Here is a 24,830-nt window from a genome sequence, read left to right as displayed (position 1 = left end):
TGTTTTTATAAAGTAAATTTCACCAATTTTTTTGAGCACATACAATGCCCTGTGCACTTTCTTTTGTCTTCACAGAGGTATCTTAAATGAAGGATTTTTGTGGCTGTTGTGTAGAAATTGAAACTGGAAGTCAGAGGGATTAAACTGAAGTAAGATAACGAGCAGCACTGGGCATCAATGTTGTTCTTTTGCTGCAGCTAATGCCTATAAAACACAAACATAAGACTCAGCGCCCACGTGGAGTTTATTGAGAGAAGGGAGAGAAAGGTGGGTAGCTGGTGGCCAACCGAAAACAGGAGAGAGAGGGGCACACTTGTGCATGCATAACTGAGCCCTCTGGCAGCCAGGTAAAGCTTGAGCCACCAGGTAAGGCTGACTTAGCAATAACATGGCCATGAGTGTCCTGCCCATTGGGGGCAGGGGTAAACTGACTGCTAGTTCCTAACATTCCCACCTCTTATTGTTATTAAAAAGGTGGGGGTTGGGCATGGCAGGTTAGGGAATAAGGACCTTGAGTTCTGGAGACTACTTCCTGCTGACTTGGGGGCATAGATGGTCTTTGGAGGATCCCAGGAAGCTGGGGTGCTGCCACATCCTGGTAGCTGGTTGTTTCATAGCAGTCCTGGCAGTACGGAGCTCTGGCATCTCTTTGAGACCTGGCAAGATGTCCTGCGTGTCTGTTCTTAGGAGCAGTAGGAAGTTTCCTCCATCCGACTTCTCTCACTCCGAAGTTCGCACCTCCACCTCATGGAAGACTCGATGGTCATGGACATGAGCCCTCTTAGGCCTCAGAACTACCTTCTCGGTTGTGAACTAAGAGCTGACAATGATTATCTCTTTAAAGTGGATAATGATGAAAATGAACACCAGTTATCACTAAGAAAGGTTAGCTTAGGAGCAGGGGCAAAAGATGAATTACACATCGTAGAGGCAGAAGCAATGAACTATGAAGGCAGTCCAATTAAAGTAACACTGGCAACTTTGAAAATGTCTGTACAACCAACAGCTTCCCTTGGGGGCTTTGAAATTACACCACCTGTGGTCCTACGGTTGAGATGTAGTTCAGGGCCTGTGCACATTAGTGAACAGCACCTAGTAGCTGTGGAGGAAGATGCAGAGTCAGAAGATGAAGATGAGGAGGATGTAAAACTCTTAAGTATGTCTGGCAACTCTTAAGTATGTCTGGCAAGTGGTAACAAAATTCCCCAGAAAAAAGTAAAAATTGATGAAGATGAGGAGGAGGATGAAGATGATGATGATTTTGATGATGAATTAACTGAAGAAAAAGTTCCAGTGAAGAAATCTGTATGAGATACCCCAGCCAAAAATGCACAAAAATCCTGTCCTCAGGCTGATCTAAAACTTCTAATCTAACCAATAGCTTTCTTACAGGAACGACAGCCAAAAGTCATGGACCTAGAGACATAATTCATCAAACACTTGTACTCCTAAATAAAGGTAACATTTCTAACATGAATATGCTGCTAATGTGTCTAATATTTAGGTTTCACAAACCCAAAGGATTCTTTAGGTTCTAGGGAGCTGGAATGGATTCATCTAAACAGGTCAGATTCACTCCAAATAAATCAACTTTTTCCTGGCCATGGGACTTCCTTCCCTTGTCCCGGGACCCATTTGGGAGCCCCTTCCCCACCTCACACTTCTCCCATTAAGTACTAAGACCTAAGAGAAAAAAACCTAACCTTGTCCTCTGTTCTGCTAACATCTTGCCAGGTCTCAAAGAGATGCCAGAGCTCCGTACTGCCAGGACTGCTATGAAACAACCAGCTACCAGGATGTGGCAGCACCCCAGCTTCCTGGGATCCTCCAAAGACCATCTATGCCCCCAAGTCAGCAGGAAGTAGTCTCCAGAACTCAAGGTCCTTATTCCCTAACCTGCCATGCCCAACCCCCACCTTTTTAATAACAATAAGAGGTGGGAATGTTAGGAACTAGCAGTCAGTTTACCCCTGCCCCCAATGGGCAGGACACTCATGGCCATGTTATTGCTAAGTCAGCCTTACCTGGTGGCTCAAGCTTTACCTGGCTGCCAGAGGGCTCAGTTATGCATGCACAAGTGTGCCCCTCTCTCTCCTGTTTTCGGTTGGCCACCAGCTACCCACCTTTCTCTCCCTTCTCTCAATAAACTCCACGTGGGCGCTGAGTCTTATGTTTGTGTTTTATAGGCATTAGCTGCAGCAAAAGAACAACAATCAATCCAGGCATGCATGATGTCAGGGCTCAGATCTTCTTTTTCCTGCATTTGAACTCTGTCTCGTTAGTGATGACTCTGGGGAAGTAATGTAACCTTGATTTCTAGATCTCTTCACAAGGCATGGGCTTCAACTGGCAGCAGATGTGCAAACACGTGCAGCTTTTTACTTGAGTTCTCAGGATTTGAACTCAGGTCATCATGCTTGCAAGCACTCTTCATGACCGATCTCTCTCCCCAGGTCAGAAATGGTATAATTGTATCCAACATTCTTTTCAAACACTAAGCCCGCTTCCCTTGGGTGTTCATAATCCATCCAAAGTCACTCATTTTGTTATTTTCTATGGCCTTTTAATACTGAAAACTGGTCACATGAATGCTTAAGTCTGAACTAACAGGGGAGGCGGAGAGTGATGCAACATCAGGTACACATACATAAAAGCTGGGATCTGGTGGGTTGTGTGCTCTGATGTAGATGGACCAAACCAATAGCAAAGCAAACATGGTTGTTGTATGCATCCGAGTCAGGGAGGCAGGCTTACTGCTGAAGAGCTGGCAGGCGGATTAGCAGACCTCCGAAAGAAAGTCTGTGGAGGAGAAGTGTCAGGCTGCAGCAATCCAGGAGAGGAAGCCCTGCTTGATGCTTTCTGACACTCACTCAATGTTCACACTGGGAGAAGGAAAAGTTTACCGTTTCCATGGGTCTGAGGCATCAGGACCCTTGGCAAGGCTGTGCCTGTGTCAACAATGCACTGTCATACAGGACTTCATCCGCTCCCCATGGTAGATCAAGATGTAGAACTTTCAGCTCCGTCTTCAGCCTCATGTCTGCCTGTGTGCTACCATGCTTCCCACCATGACAACAATGGACTAGACTTCTGAAACTGTAGACCAGACCTAATTAAATGCTTTTCCTTTATAAGAGTTGCTATAGGCATGGTATCTCTTTATAGCAATAGAAATCCTAACTAAGACAGGGCTTTTGTTTTTTTTTTGTTGTTGTTGTTGGTGTGTGTGTGTGTGTGTTTTAATTTCTATACTTGCCGAAGTAACTTCTAATAGCAGTTTATGAGGGTTCTCTTATTTATTGCCAATATTGGTTATTGTTTGTTTTCTTAGTAAGCATCATTATCTCTATGGTAAAACAGAATCTCAAAGTAGTTTTGATTTGCATTTTCCTAATGACTAACAACGTTGAAGTTTTACACACACACACACACACACACACACACACACACACACAAATACACGGTGGTGGCTGGGGAGAGAAACAAGACTTTTATATGCATTTTATATATGGATATTATGTATGTGCCTGGTGCCCACAGAAGTCACAAGAGGACATTGGGTCCCCTGGAACACAAACTATGGATAAGCATGGTTAGCCACCATGAGTGTTAGGAGCCAAACTTGGGTCCTCTGCAAGAGCAGCAAGGGCTGTCAACTAAAAAGCCACCTCTCCAGCCCCTGGTGGTGGTAGTGGTGGTGGTGGTGTATTTTTTTTTTTTGTTTTGAGAGACAGGGTCTTACTGTCTCTGTAATGCTGGCTGGCCTTAGATTTACAGAGATCCATCTTCTCTGCCTCCCGTGTTCTGGCATTAAAGGCGTGCACCACTACACCTTGCTTTTCTTGTGAGCTTAATGAGACCCTTGTTCTTAAACTACCCATTTCTTCACTCACTTGTTGATGGAAGCACACAACTTACCTTCTATTTCTACATACCTTTTGGAGGCATTCTCTGGTCTTCTCATCCTGGGAGGGAGGCTAACCTTCATGAGCAGCTGCCTGGGTTTAGAGTGAGCATGGGCATGGAATGAGGTGGGGTCTGGTGCTGAATGGAAAGAAGAAAGCAAGCTCAGCACAGTATTTGCTTTCATTGCTTTCTGACTGTGGACACCATGAGACCAGCCCCCCTCAGTCCTGCTGCGATACCATTCCTGCCATGCTGAACTGAATCCTCAAACTGTAAGAAAGAATAAATCCTTCCTCCCTGAAGTTGCTCTTTTAGTCAGGGACTTTGTCAAAACAAGGAAATAATAATTAATAGACCAGTTTAACATTTTTCCATTAAGATTTTCCTTAGCTTCTTTCCCCAAGGCAGCTTAATGATTATTTCAATCTCTTTTGGGAATCATTTATATAATATCTTAGTTTCTGAAAGATCCAGCCATGTTCCAGATCACACTTGCCAAGCCTACAATGACTTTATTCACCACTCAGCCTCAAGCAGTTTAAGGAAGTGTCCTCTGTGGGCTTGGGAGATAGATCTAATGCTAGCCTGAAAGTGTGAGGAATATGGGCCCCTACAACCCACAGAAAAGTAGGGTGGCGGCGGCCACCTATGACCCCAGGACGCACAAACAGCATCCCAGGGCAAGTTGGTTGGCTAGACCACCCAGCATTGGCAAAATCCAGGTCCAGTGAGACACTGCCCCAATAAAGCAGAGAGAGAGAGATTGAAAAAGGCATTGTATACAGCAACTTGAGCCTCTGCATACACGAGAGTACGTGCACATGCACGCATGTGTGTGCATGCACACACACAGAGAGAGAGAGAGAGGGAGAGAGAGAGAGAGAGAGTACAGATGCAAAAAAAGAAAAAAAAATACCTATCTTTTGTGAAGTAAGGTAAGGAACACCCACCTTGCAGAGGGTATAAATGCTTTTTGTCCACATATACTGCCATCTGGTGGTTCTACACCCAACCATGCCTTTTCCCCTGGCCTCCATTTGTAAAACTTGGAATATGAGAAACAGAATTACTGCTCCAGATTTGGCTGTACTGCATTTGGAAAGTATATACCTACAACTACTTACTCTGGCAGTGGCCCACCTGACCATGAGTTAAAGAATGGGAGAAATTGCTTGTTGCAGAGCACCTCCAGGGAGGCATTGCCTTTGTGTGACCTAAAACTTCTTTGTGTTTGCCTGCGTGACTTCATGTAAGCAAGCAGAACACCTGCAGACCAGAATGGGGCATTGGGTCCAAGAGAAAAAAAGAGTTATGGGTGTTTGTGAGGCACTGTGTGTAAGCACTAACCTTGAGTACCCTGCAGAAGCAGGAAGCACTCTTAACTGCTGACCCTTCTCTCCAGCCCAGAAGTGGACAGAACTCTTCTTAACATTGTCCAAGCATGGAGGACACTGAGGTCGTCAATACACCTTGACACCAGCAACCTAAGAATGAATAAAATCACCCAAACCTAACACCAAAATTGTATGTGGACCAGGTTGGTAATTTTATTTGGGCAAAAATCCTTTGTTAATGAGAAAGTGAATTTCCTGTAGTCTACTGTGTGTATCTAACTCCTGTCCAGCCTAAGTCAAATACAGCTCACCAACAGGAAGACTGGTCATTTACTTAGTACATGAAAACATTTGAACACTGGTAGAATCTGTCTGGGAAACATTGCTGCTATTCATGGGACCCAGATGAGAATCCAGTACAAGTTGGCACTGGACTCGAACCTCTGTTCTCCTAAGCCTTTCTCCTGATTCTACAGTGTTACCTGAGGATTGTTATCAAAATCGGTGCATGCTGTGGCAATGTGTTACTCTCAACATTCATTATCAGTGTAGATAGATACTGTGGTGACTGTGTTCTCAGAATCCATTGACTTCCCCTCTAAAGTTCAAGGGGAGGTTTTTGCAGCCACTGAGTGGTTTTGTCAAAATACAAACAGCAAGAGTTCAAAAGTAAATGCATGTTGCCTGCTAGTTATATGTCACTTGACACAGATAGTCATTTCAAAAGAAGGGGTCTCAATTAAGAATAGTCTCCTACCAGACTAGCCTGTGGGCATGCCTGGAACACATTTTCTCAACTGACAGTATGGGTGGGTCCATCCCACAGGGGGTGGTGCCATCCTGAACTCATGGTCCCGGGGTATAGGAAAGTAGCTGAACAAGCCATGGCCTCTGCATCAGTTGTCATGACTTCCTGCTATTACTTCTCTGCTGTGAGATCAAACAAACTCTTTCTTCCCTAGTTGCTTTTCTGAAGAAAGACAATGGAAAAGATAACTGGAGAGTCCAGTTCTTACATGAACGATTTGTAGGTAGCTCAAGCCATTGGGTGTTCCAGAATTAGGGAGGTTGTAAGATTCACCTCTGCAGTCTCAAAGCTATGTGCAGGTTTAAGAAAGACAATACAGAGTAGGTTGTAAGACAACAACTAGCTTAAAATAGATAAACATTCCCAACCGGCCATTAAATGTGTTTCCAGACAGGCTTCTTATTCAGGGCAATATTCATTGGTGTGCTCAGATTTTTAAACACCAGCATTTTAAAATAAAAACAAAACATGCTGCTGGGCAGTAGTGGTGCAAAGCTTTAATGCCAGCAGAGGCAAGTGGATCTCAGTGAGTTCGAGGCCAGCCTGGACTATAGAGCGAGTTCCAAAACAGGTTCCAAAGCCACACAGAGAGAAAACCAAAAACCCAAAGCCATGCTTCCAAGCTTTTTAGTTGTTTGCTTTTCGAGATAGGGTTTCTCTGTGTAACAGTCCTGGCACTCACCTAAGTAGGCTTACTGCTCCTAAGCATCAGATATTTTGATTTGTACAGTTAAATGGTTTCATTTTCCTCCATCAGACATGGTAAGGGCTTCTTGGCTGGTATTATTACAAAGGGCACCATGAAGGATCGCCCCTCAATAGAGCTCTTAGGATTTAAAGAGCAGATCTCTCAGAGGAGTTGTGCACCTGACTTACATTTGCAGTTTTGTCACAAGGCATGAAGGACAAGTTCCCCTCAGTGTGGACAGCAGGTACTTCTCAGGTTTGATGCTGTGTGCATGTGACAAAGGGCACTGGCCAATCACAGAAGTGAAACCTCACGTGGTTTCATTTTTGTAGCCTTCAGCAAGCCACAGTGAGAATTTACACTACTGAATTTGACAAGCTCAACAAATCGGGCACCTGTAACAACAGAGCAGCAGAAGGGAAACAGACATTAAAAATTTGCTAGCACAACACCGCACAGGGCAGAAGTCTCCTGATGTTATTATTATCAAATTAGTGATTCTTTAAACAGGGTTTCTCTGTGTAGCTTTGGAGCCTGTCCTGGAACTCACTCTGTAGACCAGGCTGGCCTCAAACTCGGAGAGCCACCTGCCTCTGCCTCCTGAGTGGTGCACACCTTTAATTGCAGCCACCACCAATCCAATGAATTAGTAATTCTTAGGGTAGAAACTGGCAATAGATTGCTTGTGTGATATCCCAAAATTCTAATCTAATACACCACTAGCCTCTCTCCTTGGATCCACAACAGCAGAAACTGCCCCTCCTAGCTCTACAGTTCCAACATCCCAAGGATCCTACCCCTCTCAAAGTCACACCCCTGTGGCTGACTCTAATGCTTGCAGTCCCTGGTCCTGAAGTCCTGAAGTGGGCATTCTCTGAGTATACAGTTTAGCGGGGATGGGGGATGGGAAAGGTCCAGTAAACAAGAGTGAAATTTGTGGTTAAGTGCAGTTCTCACTCCTCATCAAAGAGGCTTTTCTGTGTAGTAGGTGGGGACCATTACAGAAAGTCAGAAATGACCATGGGGCACTCCTCACCCGGAGATACATCAACAGCACAAACCCTACACTTAAGGCTCAGGGAACATTATGGAAAAGGAGGTGGTAAGATGGTAAGAGGCAGAGGGTCAGGAAGTCTTCTGCAAGACAGTGTCCTTTATGTGACAGGAGATTTGCACCCATGAAACCTAACAACATGGCTGCCCCAAATATGACACAGTCAGTTGACATGCCAATGTGGACGGAAGAAATCTCACAAGGTGCTGCCTCTAAGGTAAGCACTATGGGCAACTAATGATTGCCTAAAGAGGGAGAATCTACTTTCTCAGGGACGAGCCCCCTACCCAGCAATCCAATGCCAAGTGGTCATCCCTAAACAGATATACAAACGAGCAGTACCGGCAGACTCAGCAGGTCATATTTAGTTACATGTGTGGGTCTATGTAACAATTATCAAAATTAAGAGGTCCTCGATTTGAGAGGGATGGGGGGGCACAGGAGGAGTTGAAAGAGGGAAAATGGTAACTCTCAAAAACAAATTCTGTTGATGCCAAGTGTTCGTGTAGCCATACTTTGCAGGAGGCAGCTGCTCAGAAACTGTGGACAGATGCCAGTGAGAACTAGATTTAATTCAAAATCTTGTCAACCAAGAAAGCCGAAGATGAAAACTGCTTCTCTCCAAAGGCAGCTTCCCGAGAGGTTAATTAGCGAAAAGCTAGTCTTCAGCTGACACTACATGCTTCCCCTTGGTGTCTGTACTATCAGTGCTACCGATTTTCATTCCCGTGTTTTAAGGGATAGATTTTAGGAGGTTCCATGGGAACTTAATTCAGTCACCAATAGTTTCCTATTCTTGGCCCAAATCCCTGATATGAAACACAACATCTAGTTCTTACTGTTTGAACTCAGTAGAACAGCTGGCCATCTCCTGCATAATGCCCTTCACGTTTGTATCTGAGTGGGGTTTGCACTCATGGCAGGAGCCTAGGAGCTAGTATTCAGCTGGCCAAGATTTATTCAAAACTGCTATTACCCAGTCTACTGCTCTTGAATTTCAAATGCATTATGAATTTTGCCCCTCACAATGGCAGTGGTCCCCATGGCCAGATGTGACAGACACAGTATGAAGATGCTCTTCTGCCATCTTCTCCATTCACTTCATCAGTTCTGTTATCTTTCCACTCTGGTTATTTGTGTTAATTCTGTTCACACAGTAGGCTAGGTGAGTTATCCATGCCTGTAGTGTCAATGCAACGCAGCTTGTGTAGGCTTTCTTCAGGATACTGTTCTGTTTATCTCACTGGTCATGAGCTCCATTGCTGCTGCTTCCTAATCAACAATTTATAGAAGTAAATGGCAGTAAACCTTTTTTGTTTTGTTTTCCCTCTTGTGACAATTTTCTTTGAGTCTGCCACAAAATGTGGTTTATATTTCCCTTTACTTCTATTAATTGCAGCTCAATTCCCAAATAAGGGTTCATTTTATTTCCCATAAAGGGTCAGCTTCATACAAACTCATACAATAAAATGATTAATCCCCCCCCCCCAGTGTGCACATACTACTACTTCTAAGGCGACTACCGTATCAGGAAGAGTGCCACAGACCTTTAAATGGCTTCCTGAGGACTAATTAGGGATCTGCAGACTAAGGGTGCTTCCTAAATAATAGACAGATAATACAGTTTCATTCCTTCCAGCAGTCTGACAAGAACAGGGCAGCCAATCATTCCACTGCTTCTGAAGTGCAGTACTTCCAAAGGAATCTGAAGGAAAGCCCCTGCAGCCTCCACCTAGGGACTGAGAGACCAGGTGCGACAGAGGACACATGAGATCAGCTGAGGTGTTTGGCAACAATCTTGGCACTGTTCTCAGGGAGTTGTCACAGTGATCCAAAGACTGAAATGGTTTTACTAAATAGTTTACTTCTTTATTTCACCTCATAAAGGACAAATTTTAAGCACATGTAAGACCAATAATTAAGACCAACTAATGTTCACAGGTCTATTAGAATGTTGGAAGACTCTTTTTCCCTCTCTTTCTTTTTTGGTCAAGTTGTCTTAATAGTTCGGGAAACAAAGTCTTGGCAACACTGGGGTGATGCACATTGCAGTGAGAGGAAAGTGCACTTATGTTTGAGCATACTTGCTACATCCCACTGGGGAACAGACCAGTTGGTGAGATGTGGTTCTTGAATCGAGGACAGATGGTGGCCGTAGTAGTCTTTTGCTAGAATACATTTCCATAGAGGATGATGTCACATTCAACTCGGTCCAGGCTGACGCTGACTGCAACTCAGTCACGGTATTTAAATCACATTAAGGCTCTCTTTTGTTTATGGCTTGCCGTGTGTAGTGTGTGTGTGTGTGCTTTGGGGGGGAGCGTCTGGCTTTTTTCTTTTTAATATCTGCCAGCCTCCATGTGGCAATTATGACATGCTACCAGCGAGGTCTTTTTTTTTTTTTTTTTCTTTTTCCCCCAAAATGAACTCTGAACCTCTTTCAGAAGTACTGTGTCCAAAAAACGTTCTTACACAAACCAATTATAACTAAACATAATTACAATTAGACCTGAGTTTAATAAAAAGATTCCTTTTCATAAGCCATTTTAAATACTTCTGATGCTGTTGCAATGGCCTCATTTTAGAGGAGGAAGGACAAGAGAGCATGCTGTGCACTCCCCAGTGGGAGAGAATCTAATGGCAGTGTGAACTTGGGGCTCTGTTTGGCTAACACAGCAATAGCACAAGCAGACACCCGAGTTAGCAATTTCCCTCTCCTGGAAGCTTTCTCCCAGCAGCTCTCATCTACAGACTTAGGATATGGTGTCATCATCAGCAGACACCCTAGTTAGCAATTTCCCTCTCCTGGAAGCTTTCTCCCAGCAGCTCTCATCTACAGACTTAGGATATGGTGTCATCATCAGCACTGCAGTCACTATCATCCCATCTTTTTACCATCAGTACACCACAGTTACATGCATTAACAGCTGCCCACTGTGACGCTACTGACTTCATAACCCTCTCCACACACAAGACAGAACCAGCCTTGACCCCCAGTATCAATGAACTTACACACTGGGAAAGAGAGACCAGCGTCCCAAAGCTGGCCTTAAACTTGTAATCGTCCTTCAGCCTCTAGTATGTCGGGATCACATGCATACAAGACCACATTCTGGTTGGGTACTTCAATCTTCATGTTTAGAGGACAGTTAACTAACATGTAGGGTAGTCCAACAAACTACAAAGAAAAATAACCTATTTGAAGCAGCCTAGAACTGGAAAAAGGTAATTAGAAAATGCCCTCAGGGGCTAAAGAGAATGCTTAGCAGTGAAGGGCATACACTGCTGACAGAGGGCTTGGGTTCCAGCCCCAGGGCCCACAAAGTGGCTCACCAACTGCCTCTAACTCAAGGTCTGGGATTGGTTCTCTTTTCTTGCCTCGCAGGCACCTACACGCATTCATACATGCACCACAGCACACAAGATACACAGGAAACATTAAAATGCCCTTAATAAAATGCTAGAAAGAAAAAACACAAACGGGAGAACAGTACACAAGTTTAAAACCCTGCATATGTGCATGTTATTTTTAAAATAGGATCTTATTTTGTTACAAAAAATTCTCTCCTGTTCCAAAAAAATTTTGAGGACTCGTATGTGTGCCTGTGCGTGTGCATGTGCAGGGGCCCGGGAGACAAGAAACTAGAGGACATCAGAGCCCTAGAAGTGGAGTTCCAGGCCACTGTGAACACCATATAGGTGCTAGGAATGTCTGGGTCCTCTTCAAGAGCAGAAAGTGCTTCTAGCATTGAGCCATCTTTCCAGCCCCTGGCTTTAAAAGCAGATGGTTCTTCTAAGTACCGAACCATCTCAAGTACAAGCAGAATCAAGAAGGGAAAGGCCTCAGTAAGATCCAGCATCCATGAGGGGAGGTCTGGTGGTACCATGTTCTCTAAGAAAGCAGGCTGAGCGAACTATGAGGAGGAAGGCAGGAAGCAGCACCCTCCATGGCCTCTGCACCAGCTTCTGCCTCCAGGGTCCTGCCCTGCTTGAGTTTCCTGCCCTGACTTCCTTCAGGGATGGACAGCAATGAGGAAGTGTGAGCTGCATAAACCCTTTCCTTCATGAGTTGCTTTTGGTCATGGTGCTTCATCATAGCAATAGAAACCCTACCTAAGGCACCCCTCAGGTAGAAATTGATCAAAAAGAAAATCAGCGCTGAAGTTACCACCTAACAAGTAAACAAAAAGACATCACAAATACATCTAAACCTGTGGTGTCGAATAGATAGATGTGCACAGGATACAACTGCCCAATCAAAAGGTTGTGAAGGGTCAAAAGTTGAGGTGATCAATAAAGTACCAATAGCAGTTTTCCTTGGGGAACCAACAAAAGTAGATTTTAAAGGAAAAAAAAGTCTAATGACCCATGATGGTAGGAGAAACGGATCACTGGTGTGCAGCAGCTCCTGGGGGAGACAGCACACCTCACCCAGCAGACTAGGGGCGGGGGTGCACACAGTCCTCACAAGCTCCCCCCCCCCCAAACCAGCTGGAGTCCTGGTTCTCTTACTTCATAGGACTCAAAGGGCAAGCAGGGCTAGCTGCCATCCGGCTAACCCTGAGCTACTCTGGAAGTCTTAGAAGAGAGGTGACCAGAAGAGTTTAAGCCTGAATTCAACCTGCCACATGTGTTTAATCTCAGTACCGGCAGAGGCAGTAGCTTCGAATTCAAGGCCAGCCTGGTCTACAGAACAAATTCCAGAAAGCCAGGGATACACAGAGAAGCCCTGTGTCATGAACAAGCAAGTGCAGAGGTGTTCTTTCTGTGCAGATCTCACTACTGTGATGGCTTCTCCCTCTCCCACTCACATCCAAGCTGAGTGAGAGACCTGCTCAGCTCACAGACTGTCAAGCCCAATGTAGCAGAGGGGAGACCCCACAAAACCCCAAGGCAGAGGCAGACCTGGCAGATATCAACTTGCCTTTTACTGGCTGCAATCACAATCAGCATCTAGGAAGGACGAAAACCTACAAGGTCAATGGAAACCAGCAGGCTACAATTTTCTAGGACCCAGACCAGTGGGTTACAGAAAAGGGAAAGGACATAAAGAATTAAATTTTAAAAATTATTAAAAATAAAGGGGCAGAAAATCTATTTAATGAAACTATAGCAGAAAAATCCCCACATATATACAGATGCAAGAGGCATTCAGAATGTTAGATATGGCCAGACAGGAGCCTCTCCACGAGGTACTACATTGAGATGTCAACCTAAAAGGCAAAACACCTCAGATAAAATCACATCTTTTACTAACAATACTACAAGCCAGGGAAACTTGGGATGGTATATTTCCACTCCTGAAAGGAAGTAACTACCAACTGAGACTGCCATATCCAGCAAAGCTATCTTTTAAAATTGACAGAGAAAAAAATCACCACAAGACAAGTACAGCATAAGGCAGGTGGCAGCCACTGAGCAACCATACAGGTGACACCCACTGGAGTACTGTATACACAGACAATAGCTGCAATCAAAGAAAGAGTTAAGTTCCACAGGAGGAATGTCTGGACAAAGGAGAACTAGAAGAAACCTATCCTTTCCAGGGCAGCAAACCAGCACTCTCCTCACACTAACAGGTGGGAGAGAGAAAAACAACCCAATTGCCCTGAAAAAACAACAAACAAAATAGTAAAATTATAAAAATCTGCAAGCATCTCTCAGCAACTATTTAAAATGTAAAATACCCAATTTATAAAGAGACACAGAGAAGTTGAGTGGATTAAAAAGTGAAAATCAATGTCCAATGAGACAGCTCTGTGGGTGGGGGCATTGGAAGCGGGCTGAGAAGTCACAACCCTGGAGAGTCCTGGCTTATATAAGCTTTCCTCTCACCATACGCACTCCGGTACACACTGTCCTTACAACAATAATGAGAAAAATACATCAAGAAAGTGAAACTTGGCTGTTGTCTACAAAAAAACAAACTGACGAATATCCAGCCTGATAATCAAAGACTTCAAAAAAAAAAAAAAAAAAAAAAAAAAAAAGGTCAGGAGAAAAGGTTAAAGGTCAATAGATATGGATACACACACACACACACCTCATTCTGAATGCTGACACTTATGTTAATGGCAATAAAACAATAGTAGTGGGTGTGGGTGGTTTGATGATATGAAAATGCCCCAAGGACTAAGAGGTGTGGTCTTGGAGGAGGTGTGACACTAGGAATGGGCTTTACGGTTTAAGTCATTGGAACCCCCTCCCACCACCACCTCACCTCACACTTTTCCCAGGTACCTCCTCAGTGTCCAGTCCAGGCTGGCTTACTGTGAAACTAGACTAGGACCTCTGTGATGCCAAAAGCCCTGAGAGTGGCCTCCGGAGACAAGAGGCACAGGAAAGCTGTTCAAGTGCCAGGTGAACCATCTCTCTGGTTCTGTCCCTCTCTCCTCTTTGTTCCCTTCTCTACCTGCCCGGCCCCCACATGTCGCTTGATCAGGGTGCAAGGCCCTGATTAGAAGCTTTCTTTCAAAGACGCCTTGGTCCTGGTGTTTTCTTCACAGCAGTGTGAGATGGAATGTCCTTCTCTATGCTGCAAATACGTTACAGAATAGAACCAGTCGGGAAATCCGAACAAAGATACAGAGAGAAAGAAGGCGGGACATGCCAGAAAAGCAAGACGAGAGGTGACAAGCCATGAGAAACTTTGTGTTGAAATATAAACTGAGAGAGACAACTACCCAATAATAAGCCTGAGCCACTGACCTCCAAGTGATTATTTTATGAGCAGTTGAGGGGATCAATGAGCAGAAGAGAAACCAGTCCAGAGGGAGCAGCAGGATAAAGAAAAACACTCAACTACAACAGTGGGTGACTTTGTTCATTGTTAGGCAGGCACATCATCCAAACTAAAAGTCAACAAAGAACCCTCAGGCTGAAAGCTCACAATGCATAAATGGTCCTAACATATCTACAGACAAGGAGTGTCTACAGGACCACATTATAGGTCACAGAACAGCAACTTAGTAAATACAGAAACCAGATTACTTCTATTTTCCTAGCAGATCATACTGGTATAGAGAAGCAGTTAATAGCAAGTGAAACCACACAAATGGCTGAGAAACTCAATATACTTCTTTAGAAAAAGACTTTATTTAAGAAATTATGTCTATATACATATGCCTTTGCTTGTGGATATGCACACAACACGAGTGCAGGTGTCTCTGGAAGACAGAAGCATGTAATCCCTTCTGAAGCTGGAGTTCAGAGTAGTTATGAGCCACCCAGTGTGGGTACCGGAAACACACACCATCCAGGCCCTTCTACCCCCAACTGACTGGTGAGTAAGTCTATGAAGTCATCAGGGAGGTTGTTTAAAAATCCCCAGAATGGAATGAAAACACACTTGCTACAACTTTTAGGCCACAGCTAGGTCAGCTCTAAGTAAAAAATTAGAACTTACAAAAAAGAAAGGGACCTAAGTAAGGATGAATTTCAGTCAAAGTCCTAGAAAACAAGAACAAGTCAAACCCCAAAGAAGCAGGTGGGCAGAAAATGAGAAAGATCAAGTCAGAAATTAATAGAGTAAAATGATAATACACAGTGTCAATCAAACAAAAGTTAACTTATTGAAAAGACAAACATCTCTCTACCTGAACTAAGAAGAGAGAATAGACACAAAATACTAAATTAAGATATAAAAATAGGCTTTTATAGCAATGCCAATGACATCCAGAGGGAAGATTATGGAAAGATTTTGAAAACTTAAAACAAGGAATGCCCCACCAGATGGTGCGCGGTTGAACTCTATAGGAAGAGCCAGCACTACCCCACTTCCCATTTTTCAGATGAGCCCACAAAAAGATAGGGAAAAACATTCTGAAAATCATTTGTTAAAGCTAGTAGTGCCCCGACACCAAAGCCAGATAAAGACCCAACAAAAATAGAGAAATGGGAATCAATTTCCCTGATGAACTTGGGTGGAAATCAACTTCCCAGACAAACATAGGTAAACATTAGTTTCCTTTCTGTTCCTGTGATTATGTGGACACCATAACTAAAAGCAGCTTGAGGAAATGAGGTTTATTTTATCTTCCAAGTCTCAGGTCACAGCTTTATCACTGAGGGAAACCACACAGGACCAGAGGGAATACTGCATCCTGGCTTGCTTCCCTGACTCATCTTCTACAGCCCAGGGACACCTGTTTAGGGATGGATAATACCACCCGCGGTGGGCAGGTTCTTGGACATTACTCAGCAATCAAGAAAATATCCCCCAGTCAAACCCACCGGCCAAGCTGATGGAGGCAATTCCCATTTCACAGGTGTGTCATGCTGACAACCAAGAATGCCACCAGAGTATGGACATTCTCAATAAACTCTGTGCAGTTTGATCTTACCCCAGATATGCATCAAGATTGGCATAACATATGCAGATCAATAAATGTTCAATACAACATATACACTCCGAGGCAGAGACCAGACAAAGTTCAAGCTCTTTTCTGATAACCCAGGACAAATGGAACAGAACAAAGGATGTTTACACAAATCCATACCCAACATTATAAATAAATACTGAAACTGAAAGGATTTCCTTTTGAATCAGGAGTGAGGCAAATATGCACATTCTCATCACTTTTACTCAATATAATGTTGAAAATCGCAGCTAGAGCAGTTAACACAAGACTGTGTGTGTGTGTGTGTGTGTGTGTGTGTGTGTGTGTGTGTGTGTGTGTGTGTGTGTGTTGTAGTGGTGGCTGTAGGATGAGAAGGCACAGCAGAGGATACTTGTTCTGGTACAGGGCAGGCCAGGCCAGGCCTCCTGAATCGTGTAAGCTTCCCCTCACTCTCCACAAGTGTGCTGTCCCCCTGCTCACAAAAAAAAAAAAAAAAAAAAAGTGAATACATGGGTTTTTGTTTTTAAGTAAATAATGAAAAATGAATAGAGTAATTAAAGGGGAAAACATCTGTGTATCATTACTTGCCAATGGGAAGGTCTTTGGTTTAATTCTGAAATATGTGGATATACTAATTCCATCTACACCCCTACATCTGGATAGCTGCCATGATTAAAAAAAAAGAAAGAAAACAAATCAAATCTAAGAGTCTCTAAAAACCACAGATCTTCTCATTTTTCCTGTCATTTCCCCCCTAAATTTATGAGTTCTACTTTGTTAGCACATGACTCAATTTCAAAAATTATATTGAGCCAGGCTCAGTGCCACACTGGTGTAGTCCCAGCTAGGCCAGAGGCTGAGATGGGAGGGTTCTGAGTTCAAGGCCAGCCCAGGGAAATCAGTGAGATTTTTCTCCATCAAGCAAGCAGGCAATAGGACACACACAGATTCAAATCTACTTATGGAAATTCAATAAAACATCTTTAGTAAGAGTTTATCAATATCAACAAAGTTTGGTATATTTTCAATCAAAAGTAAAGAAATGTGATGTGATTCTACACATTATATGGCCCAAATTAAAAGGTTAATAACCATAGCAGGCAAAATTATTTTTTCACATGGAACATTGACCAATGTAGTGTTTCTAGAAAAGCAAAGTAACTTGGTAAATATAAACAACCCAAATACATGAAACAACTTCATGGACTATTTCCCATGATAAAAATAAGAAATGCTTCATGTTAGAGGCATCATAATTCTTGAAGTCTTTTTATTCAGCAATTTCTGGTAAGGATATACCATAGGAAAAGTAATTTCACTGGCAGTGAGGTATGTATATACTCTCCCAAAATACTCCCCAGCTTTAACCGTTCTTTAACTTTATTTATGAATGAAGGAAAGTATCAATGCATATCCTTGCTTCACCTTTATCATCAACTACACAAAACGGCATGGAATGGGTGCTTGCACATAAGCTGCCGTTTGTAAAGGATGCTGATTCCAGGTTCAAGGAACTACGTTGCTTTTGGAAAGAGTTTAATGGAGTCATCACAACTCATCATGACCAAGACACCTGCACCATTACTTTCCATTCCTCACAGCACATTTATTTCAGTAATTCCATTATGTGGGTTCTTAGCATGAGCATAGTGTTACACAATTTTCATATATATAATCACATCCAAAACAAGTTCTAGCATTGAAATTGTAAACATTCTCATCATATGTAGAAATAGTTTGTGTATTAATAATAGTTTTGTTAACTGATCAAATTTGGAAGATAATATAAATGAGAAAGTCTATTCTAAATTGTGTAGTGAGCCTTGTTTATTAATTACATTTCTACAATGTTAAATAAAGAGACAACCCTGTCCTGTAAGCATGTCAAACTGTACGTAAAACATTACAAAGAAACAAATCTGTTAACAAAAGTATGTCTTGCAATAAAGAACATTAGATTTTAAATCTATTATGATACAAAAATGGAAGGGTAAGTAGCATCTTCGTGGACTAAGTAGGAGGTAGCGTGGATGCACCACTTCATTGTCTGAGAAATGCAACTGGGGTAGAGAGTACTTCCTCACCACAAGTAATTTCCAGGACTATGTACACATTTCTTTTAGAAATACTTGTTTAAACAAATCTCCCTCCAACTTTTTAGTATAAAAACAAAACAAACAAACAAAAAAGTTCTGTGTGATTTTAAAAAAAAAAAAAAAAAACACTTCTAGATAGATAGTACTCTGCCCTATTTGGGTGAACAGTCTCAAACTATGAAGTACATGATATTTAATGCCCTAAGTTGAGTAAATTTAGTTAGCAGTTCCTGGTATTATACAAAACACTAAATACATATCAACAAAATATAATATCTTAGTTTTCTATGTGAGTGCGGGAAGAAACAGTCTTGATTCCGGTAACAACACTGCAGAGAACATCATCTTTCAGCGAGTCTGTAAAACCATGTGCAACACTTACAGATGGCTCTCAGATGTAAGACCTTTAATTGAGGAAACTCAGCCAACGAAACTCAGCAAACCTTGAAAACGCATCTCCACCCTATATAAAATATATGGACTACTTACTGTCGTAAGTGTTCAGTTTGCTCTGATGCCACTTAACTCACGCTCCCCCATATTTCCTACTTTAGTATTTATAAATGGATGTGGCTTACAAAAACAAACAAAAAAGGCAAGAATTTTACATTTACATCCAATTAAATCTGCATTTAAAAGGACTCCTGGTTCTATGAAGCTGCTTCCGCCATTAGTAAAGAAAATGAAGTTTCTGTAATAGAGGCAGGCTTTTTAAGTAGTGATGTGACTTCCACCATGCCAGCTCCAGTCCGTGGAAGATTAGCGTTTACAATGTGTCGCTGTAAGTGCTTAATCCAGTCTTCCTGAACAGACAATGGTCCCCGAAAGACTAGGCCACAAAACCTATAAGAGAAGAAGTAGATAATAGTAGTTCTCTTTAAGGTAATTCTATTTAAAGCTTCTTCAGATAAAGCCCATAATCTAAGAACAAATCTCATCGTACACAACATAGAGCACTTGTCTAACAAATCAGTGTTTCTCAACCTATGGGCCACCACCCCTTTACAGTCAAACAACCCTTTCACAGGGGTCACCTAAGACCACCCTGCATATCAGTTATTTATATTACAATTAATAACAGTAGCAAAATTACAGTTATGAGGTAGCAATGAAAGTAACTGTACGGGGGGAAGCACAACATGAGGAACTGTGTTAAAGGGTCACAGAATTGGGAAGGTTGAGAAGCACTGGTTTAAATTAAGTTGAATCAATTTATACCTTTATTAACAGATTTAGTAAATGCCTTTAATTTCTGTAGAGGTTATAATATTATCTGAGTTAAAATTAACTAAATACGATTCTTTAAAAAGAAAAAAAAAACAAGATCAATGTGCATAGACATTTTGCCTGCCTCTATGTGTGCACAACATGCATATGCTGGTGTCTTTAGAGGCCAGAAAAGGGTGTAGGAACCCAAGACTGGAAGTTGCAAGCCATCATATGGGCACTGGGAATCAAGCATGGGTCCTCTAGGAGAGCAGCCAGTGCTCTTAGCTGCTGAGCCATCTCTCCTGCCCCACTAAATACTTTATAACACCTAAATTCATACACAGGAATTATTCCAAAGTGTGTATCTCTCAAGAGACTTCTCCATTCAGAAGTACAATGTGTGTATGCATATATCTGTGAGGGTTCATGGAAGGAGGTGAGTTACAGAGGGAAAGAAAATATTATCAATAAGCAGGAACTTAAAGACAGTAGAAACAATCCAAACTAAATCAATCAAGTACATAAAGCACATTTAATTTACCACATCTATAAATTATAGTGTAATACAGGCATTTGGGCTGATACACAAACCCAATCTTACTAATTGTTGAAGCAAACCTTAAGTATATGATGAATTAAGATTCTAAGCTGTCTCTGCAAAATCGTTTATAACTTTATTGTTGAGCATGCCACAAAATAAAAATGCCAACTAAAATAGCTACTGTGTCTCAAAGGAAACCGAAGAAGGGGACGTGATGTTTTGGCAACAGAGGCATATACCTGCATCGGAGAATGTAAACCTCGTCAGCACCATGAGGTAATGTTAACATTTTCTTCTTGCTTCCAGATCTTGACCTTGATTTCTTTTGCTTACAATCTAAGGCTAAAAAGGAAGACAGAGACTTAGCACTCCCCATATACTTAAAGCATATCTACACACGAGAGGTCACGCCATCTAAAGTACATCAGACAAGTCTGTGTCCAGCTCCCAGTAACAGGACATGCATGGACTCCCAGTGGCTCACTCCTACAGCAGCTCATAGCTGCATATTCGCTCTGTGTCACCTTTTTCATATAAGGGTCTCCACTCATGCAGAATGGAGAAAATGTGGCTAAAGAACCAGGAGCTTGGTTGGTCAATAATTACAATAATGGGAATCTTTACTTTTGATCACCCATAATTTTAAACATCTTATTTCCATGAGAATCACAACTTTTTAATGTCACTCAATTAAATTTGCATTTGATTACTACCCCATTAAATAAGCCTAGCGAACAGAGCAATGGAATATCAACAATGCAAGACAAAGCTCCACAAAAAGCCAATTTCCGCTGATACTCAAACATAGCTCAGTTTTCTTTTTTTGGTATGGCTTCTAGATTTTTTTTTTTTTTTATTTTATATAACCAAGCTCAGTTTTCATTTTTAAACTCAACCCATATTACATATACAATCATGCAAACATGTGAGTTTTATTAGAAAATAACTATGAATCTGTATTATTTAAGTTCACAACTGGATCCAGTGTTTGATGCCAACTACTCTTTACAGTTTTTCATTCTACATTTTCTCCTGTAGTTTATTTTTAAAATGTGATTTAAAAACAAATACATTTTTTTTAAAAGGGTAGACCAATGAATCAATGAAAGAAAAGATTTTCATTAGTTGAACAGTCCTTGGGCAGAGTCACAGCGTTGCTTTGGACAAAGGGGTGGCAATAAGTGCAGGTGCTGCTTGCCAGGCAGTAGGAAGAGGAAGAGTTCACCTCTAGGGATCTAGGCTGAGGGATCCAAACCTCACAGATGAACCAGTCAAATGTCCTTCTCCAATCGTCCACAAAACCCTAAGTAAGAGAACAGGGCAGGCTGCCCAAGGAACCCATGAAGTGTGCTGTTCCACGAGAATAGGCATTGCTGTCACGAAGCTAGAGGCCACAGCTCCTCACAGCAGCTGAGTGGCAAGGCCACAGAAATGCACACAGCAAACTAAAAACCATGGGAACCTAAAAGCTCAGTCACTGTTTCCAACTTTTTGTCACTTGTCTATTTGATTCATAGTTTTTTGTTTGTTTGTTTCCCTATTTATTATTAAACAACAGACCACTAAGCAAGGACCTATTAGAAGTCAGGCATTGAAGAATTGCTAATCCAAAGCTAAGTGACCCAGCTCCAGAAAATGCTTTTCAGGTTCTCATTAGTTACTTCAGTCAAGAACCTGGTGCACAGCTGGGATTCAACAAATGCTTCTGGAGCAAAAATAAAGCAAAACCTAATAATTTAACCATTTGGCATTCAGATGATGTGTGAAAGGAAATCTGTTCTACCACAATGCAGTATGGGTAACATTCCATTTGCTTAGATACACTGTTGCAACCACAGGTTCTGCATTATTTTGGGATGTTCACAGAGCAGTCTAAGGTAAGTGGAGAAACTAGGTTCTTCATCATAATTAGTACAAATGAGCCAAACACCATATACTTCTTTTCCCTGGCTGCTGCAGTGAACAATCTAGAATTAAGTGACATAAGTGATCTGCACTCTGGAAGTAGAGTTCAGAGAACTATGAGGCATGTAATGTCTGCCTCTGTAATGTAGGACACTGCAAGGTTTAGCATTAAAATTATAGTGACAATCTTTCTTTGAAGAGCTGACTGGTTGTCAATCTTGCCACACTATATTCAAAAATCCTTGTAGAATGCACAGATTACTGTAGGATACAAATAGAATGCAATAATGACCCTTACAAACCATCTTCAGAGTGCTACTGTTAGCAAATGGTCAAAAGGAGGTCAAGCAATGTGGTATACACTACCAAACCCAGTTACGCAGACATGCTGTGGTACCTGGAAAAAGCAACTGAACAGCCTGAATTTGTAAGATCCGAATATTTTACTTAAAAGAAGAACAGTATTTTCTGAATGTTGATGCTGTACAGATTCTAGAAGTTGTTTTATGAATGGAATCATGTAAAATTGTAAATGAAGCCATCAAAATGTCAGCATTAATATTTGGAGGTGGCATGACATCAGAAAGCAGTGTGAGTTCTGGTAATTGGGTTTCCAAGTCAGGTTATCCAAGTTCTTCATTAAGAACCCTTACAAGTTTATTCCTAAGATTAAGGTATTTCAAATCTCACAACCCTGACAATAAAACCTGCAAATCTAAATGTCTTAACAGCTCCATTATTTTAAAATTCCTTGGTTTCCAGAACACTGCTTAGTAATTCAAATGAACACAGTGAGTAACAAGTTTTGTTTTGCTTTTAATACTGGCAATCCAAGCCACCCCTGTAACGCGGTCCACATACTTGGAAAAAGTAAATAGATAAAAAAACAAACCTGAGTAACAGAAACATGTACAAGAAAGACATTTGTATGGCAACTGCCGCCTCAGAGATAACTTACACAAAATGTTCCATGGAGTGCACAGGACAATGTACAAACATGTCTGTCTCAGAAGTATTCCAGATCAACCAATGTTCAATATTCTAGGCCTAACACGGAATCTTAGTTCCCTTGTTTCTGTCTCTGTAACTATACTGCGGAGGAGGAAAGAAGCCAAGTGACTCATATCCTCACACATCTGGCTCCTCCCCCCCCCCAAAAAAAAAATGGAGGGAACCAGAATCATCCAGAAGATTGGTTAGAAATCTTTTAAACTCAGGTTACCTGAGTTTAGGGAAAAGACTTCACCTGATACTGTAAAATTACTTACAAAGACAATGAATTGAGCTGCAAGGTCACACACAAAGGTTTGACAATCTAACTTTTAGTAAAACAGCTGTTGTTTTACTAAATGTGAAAAAAACTCAAAAGACCCCCACAATGTTATGCTATGAAACAGTCCAAAGCACTAGCCAGGTGACAAGCAAGCAAGCCATTAGGTGACACACATACCCAAAGACAAGCCTGTTTTCTGAAAAATCATTTCACTTTGTATGCAGTGACATAATTATATAAACCCTCGCTCTTTCCATTGTTCTGCTCAGTGTATAGTATACAATTATCGTTTCTGAGAAAGTTTATTCTTTTCTTCATTACACAAATGACTTCAATGGGTGAGAATTCATTTGGTATTGGCTGAAGCTTCTGTGGTCAAGTACTAAGTACACCATGACTAGATTAACAATTACCACTAACATTTTTAATTGCTCTAAATCACTCCTGCCCAATTATGTAAGAGCTCTACTTCCTCTTTAATTGACTGCTGGTATATATCTACATTTCTCAGTGTGTGGTCTGCTACTGTAACAAGAGTCCTACAGACTGGGCGGATGGAGATAACAGAAGTGCATTGGTTCACAGTCCTAGAGGCGCCCACATCTGGTAAGGGTCTTCTTGCTCAGCAATAACATGGCAGGAAAATGGCTATGTGCACAGAAAATTGAGCACATTGGGCAAACTCGTTATGTTTTTTAATCATTGCTGTGCTAACTCATCCATTTCTAAAATAAAAGCATCAATCCATTAGTAAGGACAGAACACTGTGGCTTCTAATCTCTTAAGACTCTAGTCTTTAACAATAAAATAGACATTCTCATTTCAAAAGACAAGAACAAAGAAGAAACTTGTCCTGTATTAAGTAAAAAGCTAGTAAGAAAAACATTAGACCTTACAGCTCCAGAATGACCTTTCTCCATGTGCCTCCTGAACACAATGGAGAGTGTCGGCAGCCCTGCGACTAAGGTTTACTTGACTCTGGGCAGACTTCCGCTGGTAGGTGCCAGTCCCGTGCCTGTAGCTGTCCCAGGCTCATCTTACATGCTGGTGCGCCCACACATGCGGCATCTTAGATTCTGACTATAACAGCCCTGCACGCACGCACCCACTCACGCACACCCCAGTGTAGGTTTTCCACAGCAGTTTGGTTCTGACTCCCATTTTGACTGGGTGCTGCCCCCACGGAAGCAATGCTCCAACAGCTGTCATATTCTTGGGGGCTTGAAGATTTAATACCACTTGGAAACAGCAAGCTTCCTTTTCCCACTTGCATCTTCCAGAGTGGTGGGCCTACTGGGTCACATGGGACACTTCAGCCAAAGCTGCCACGGGCTCAGACTTTCCATTACTACAAAAGAACAGCATCAGGCCTCTTCATAGCTAAAACTCTTTAGCAAAGGGTCTCTTGACACATTCAGGACTCTCTCCAGCAACACTCCCTTACTCTGTACATGACCCGGTGTGACTCACTAGTCACTATGCTGCCTCACTCTCACTGTAATTAAAAGAAGCTGCAGCGTTAGTTGGTAGTTGTCCTCTCACAGCTGATGACAGCTAAGGTGGACACTCAGCTGCCTAATGCTCTGTTGTCAGGAAATGTTAGGCACCAGATAGCCTACTCCTTCCTTCTGTGTTCCACACGATTCTGCCCAATTCTTCACAACAATCTAAGAAGGG

The 24,830-nt window shown here is 42.1% G+C and overlaps 1 protein-coding gene and 1 pseudogene across 5 annotated transcripts in view; one reads left to right on the top strand and one right to left on the bottom strand.

Annotated features, from left to right (window-relative positions):
• The first annotated feature begins 733 nt into the window (after window positions 1-733).
• On the top strand, window positions 734-1,374 carry LOC127232403 (nucleophosmin-like; annotated as a pseudogene).
• Window positions 1,375-17,382: 16,008 nt separating this feature from the next.
• Window positions 17,383-24,830, bottom strand: part of Znf644 (zinc finger protein 644) — a 45,821-nt gene continuing 38,373 nt past the window's right edge. For all 5 annotated transcript variants that reach the window (XM_051198125.1, XM_051198127.1, XM_051198130.1 and 2 more), the window contains 2 exons: window positions 20,215-20,317; window positions 17,383-19,068 (listed from right to left, as the gene is read on the bottom strand). In XM_051198125.1, coding sequence (XP_051054082.1) covers window positions 18,876-19,068; window positions 20,215-20,317 — 296 coding nt within the window. In that variant the 3' untranslated portion in view covers window positions 17,383-18,875. The remainder of the gene's footprint in view (window positions 19,069-20,214; window positions 20,318-24,830) is intronic.

This window comes from Phodopus roborovskii, unplaced genomic scaffold, assembly GCF_943737965.1.
Source record: "Phodopus roborovskii unplaced genomic scaffold, PHOROB, whole genome shotgun sequence".
NCBI lineage: Eukaryota > Metazoa > Chordata > Mammalia > Rodentia > Cricetidae > Phodopus > Phodopus roborovskii.
This window is presented reverse-complemented; position numbering and strand designations above follow the sequence as displayed.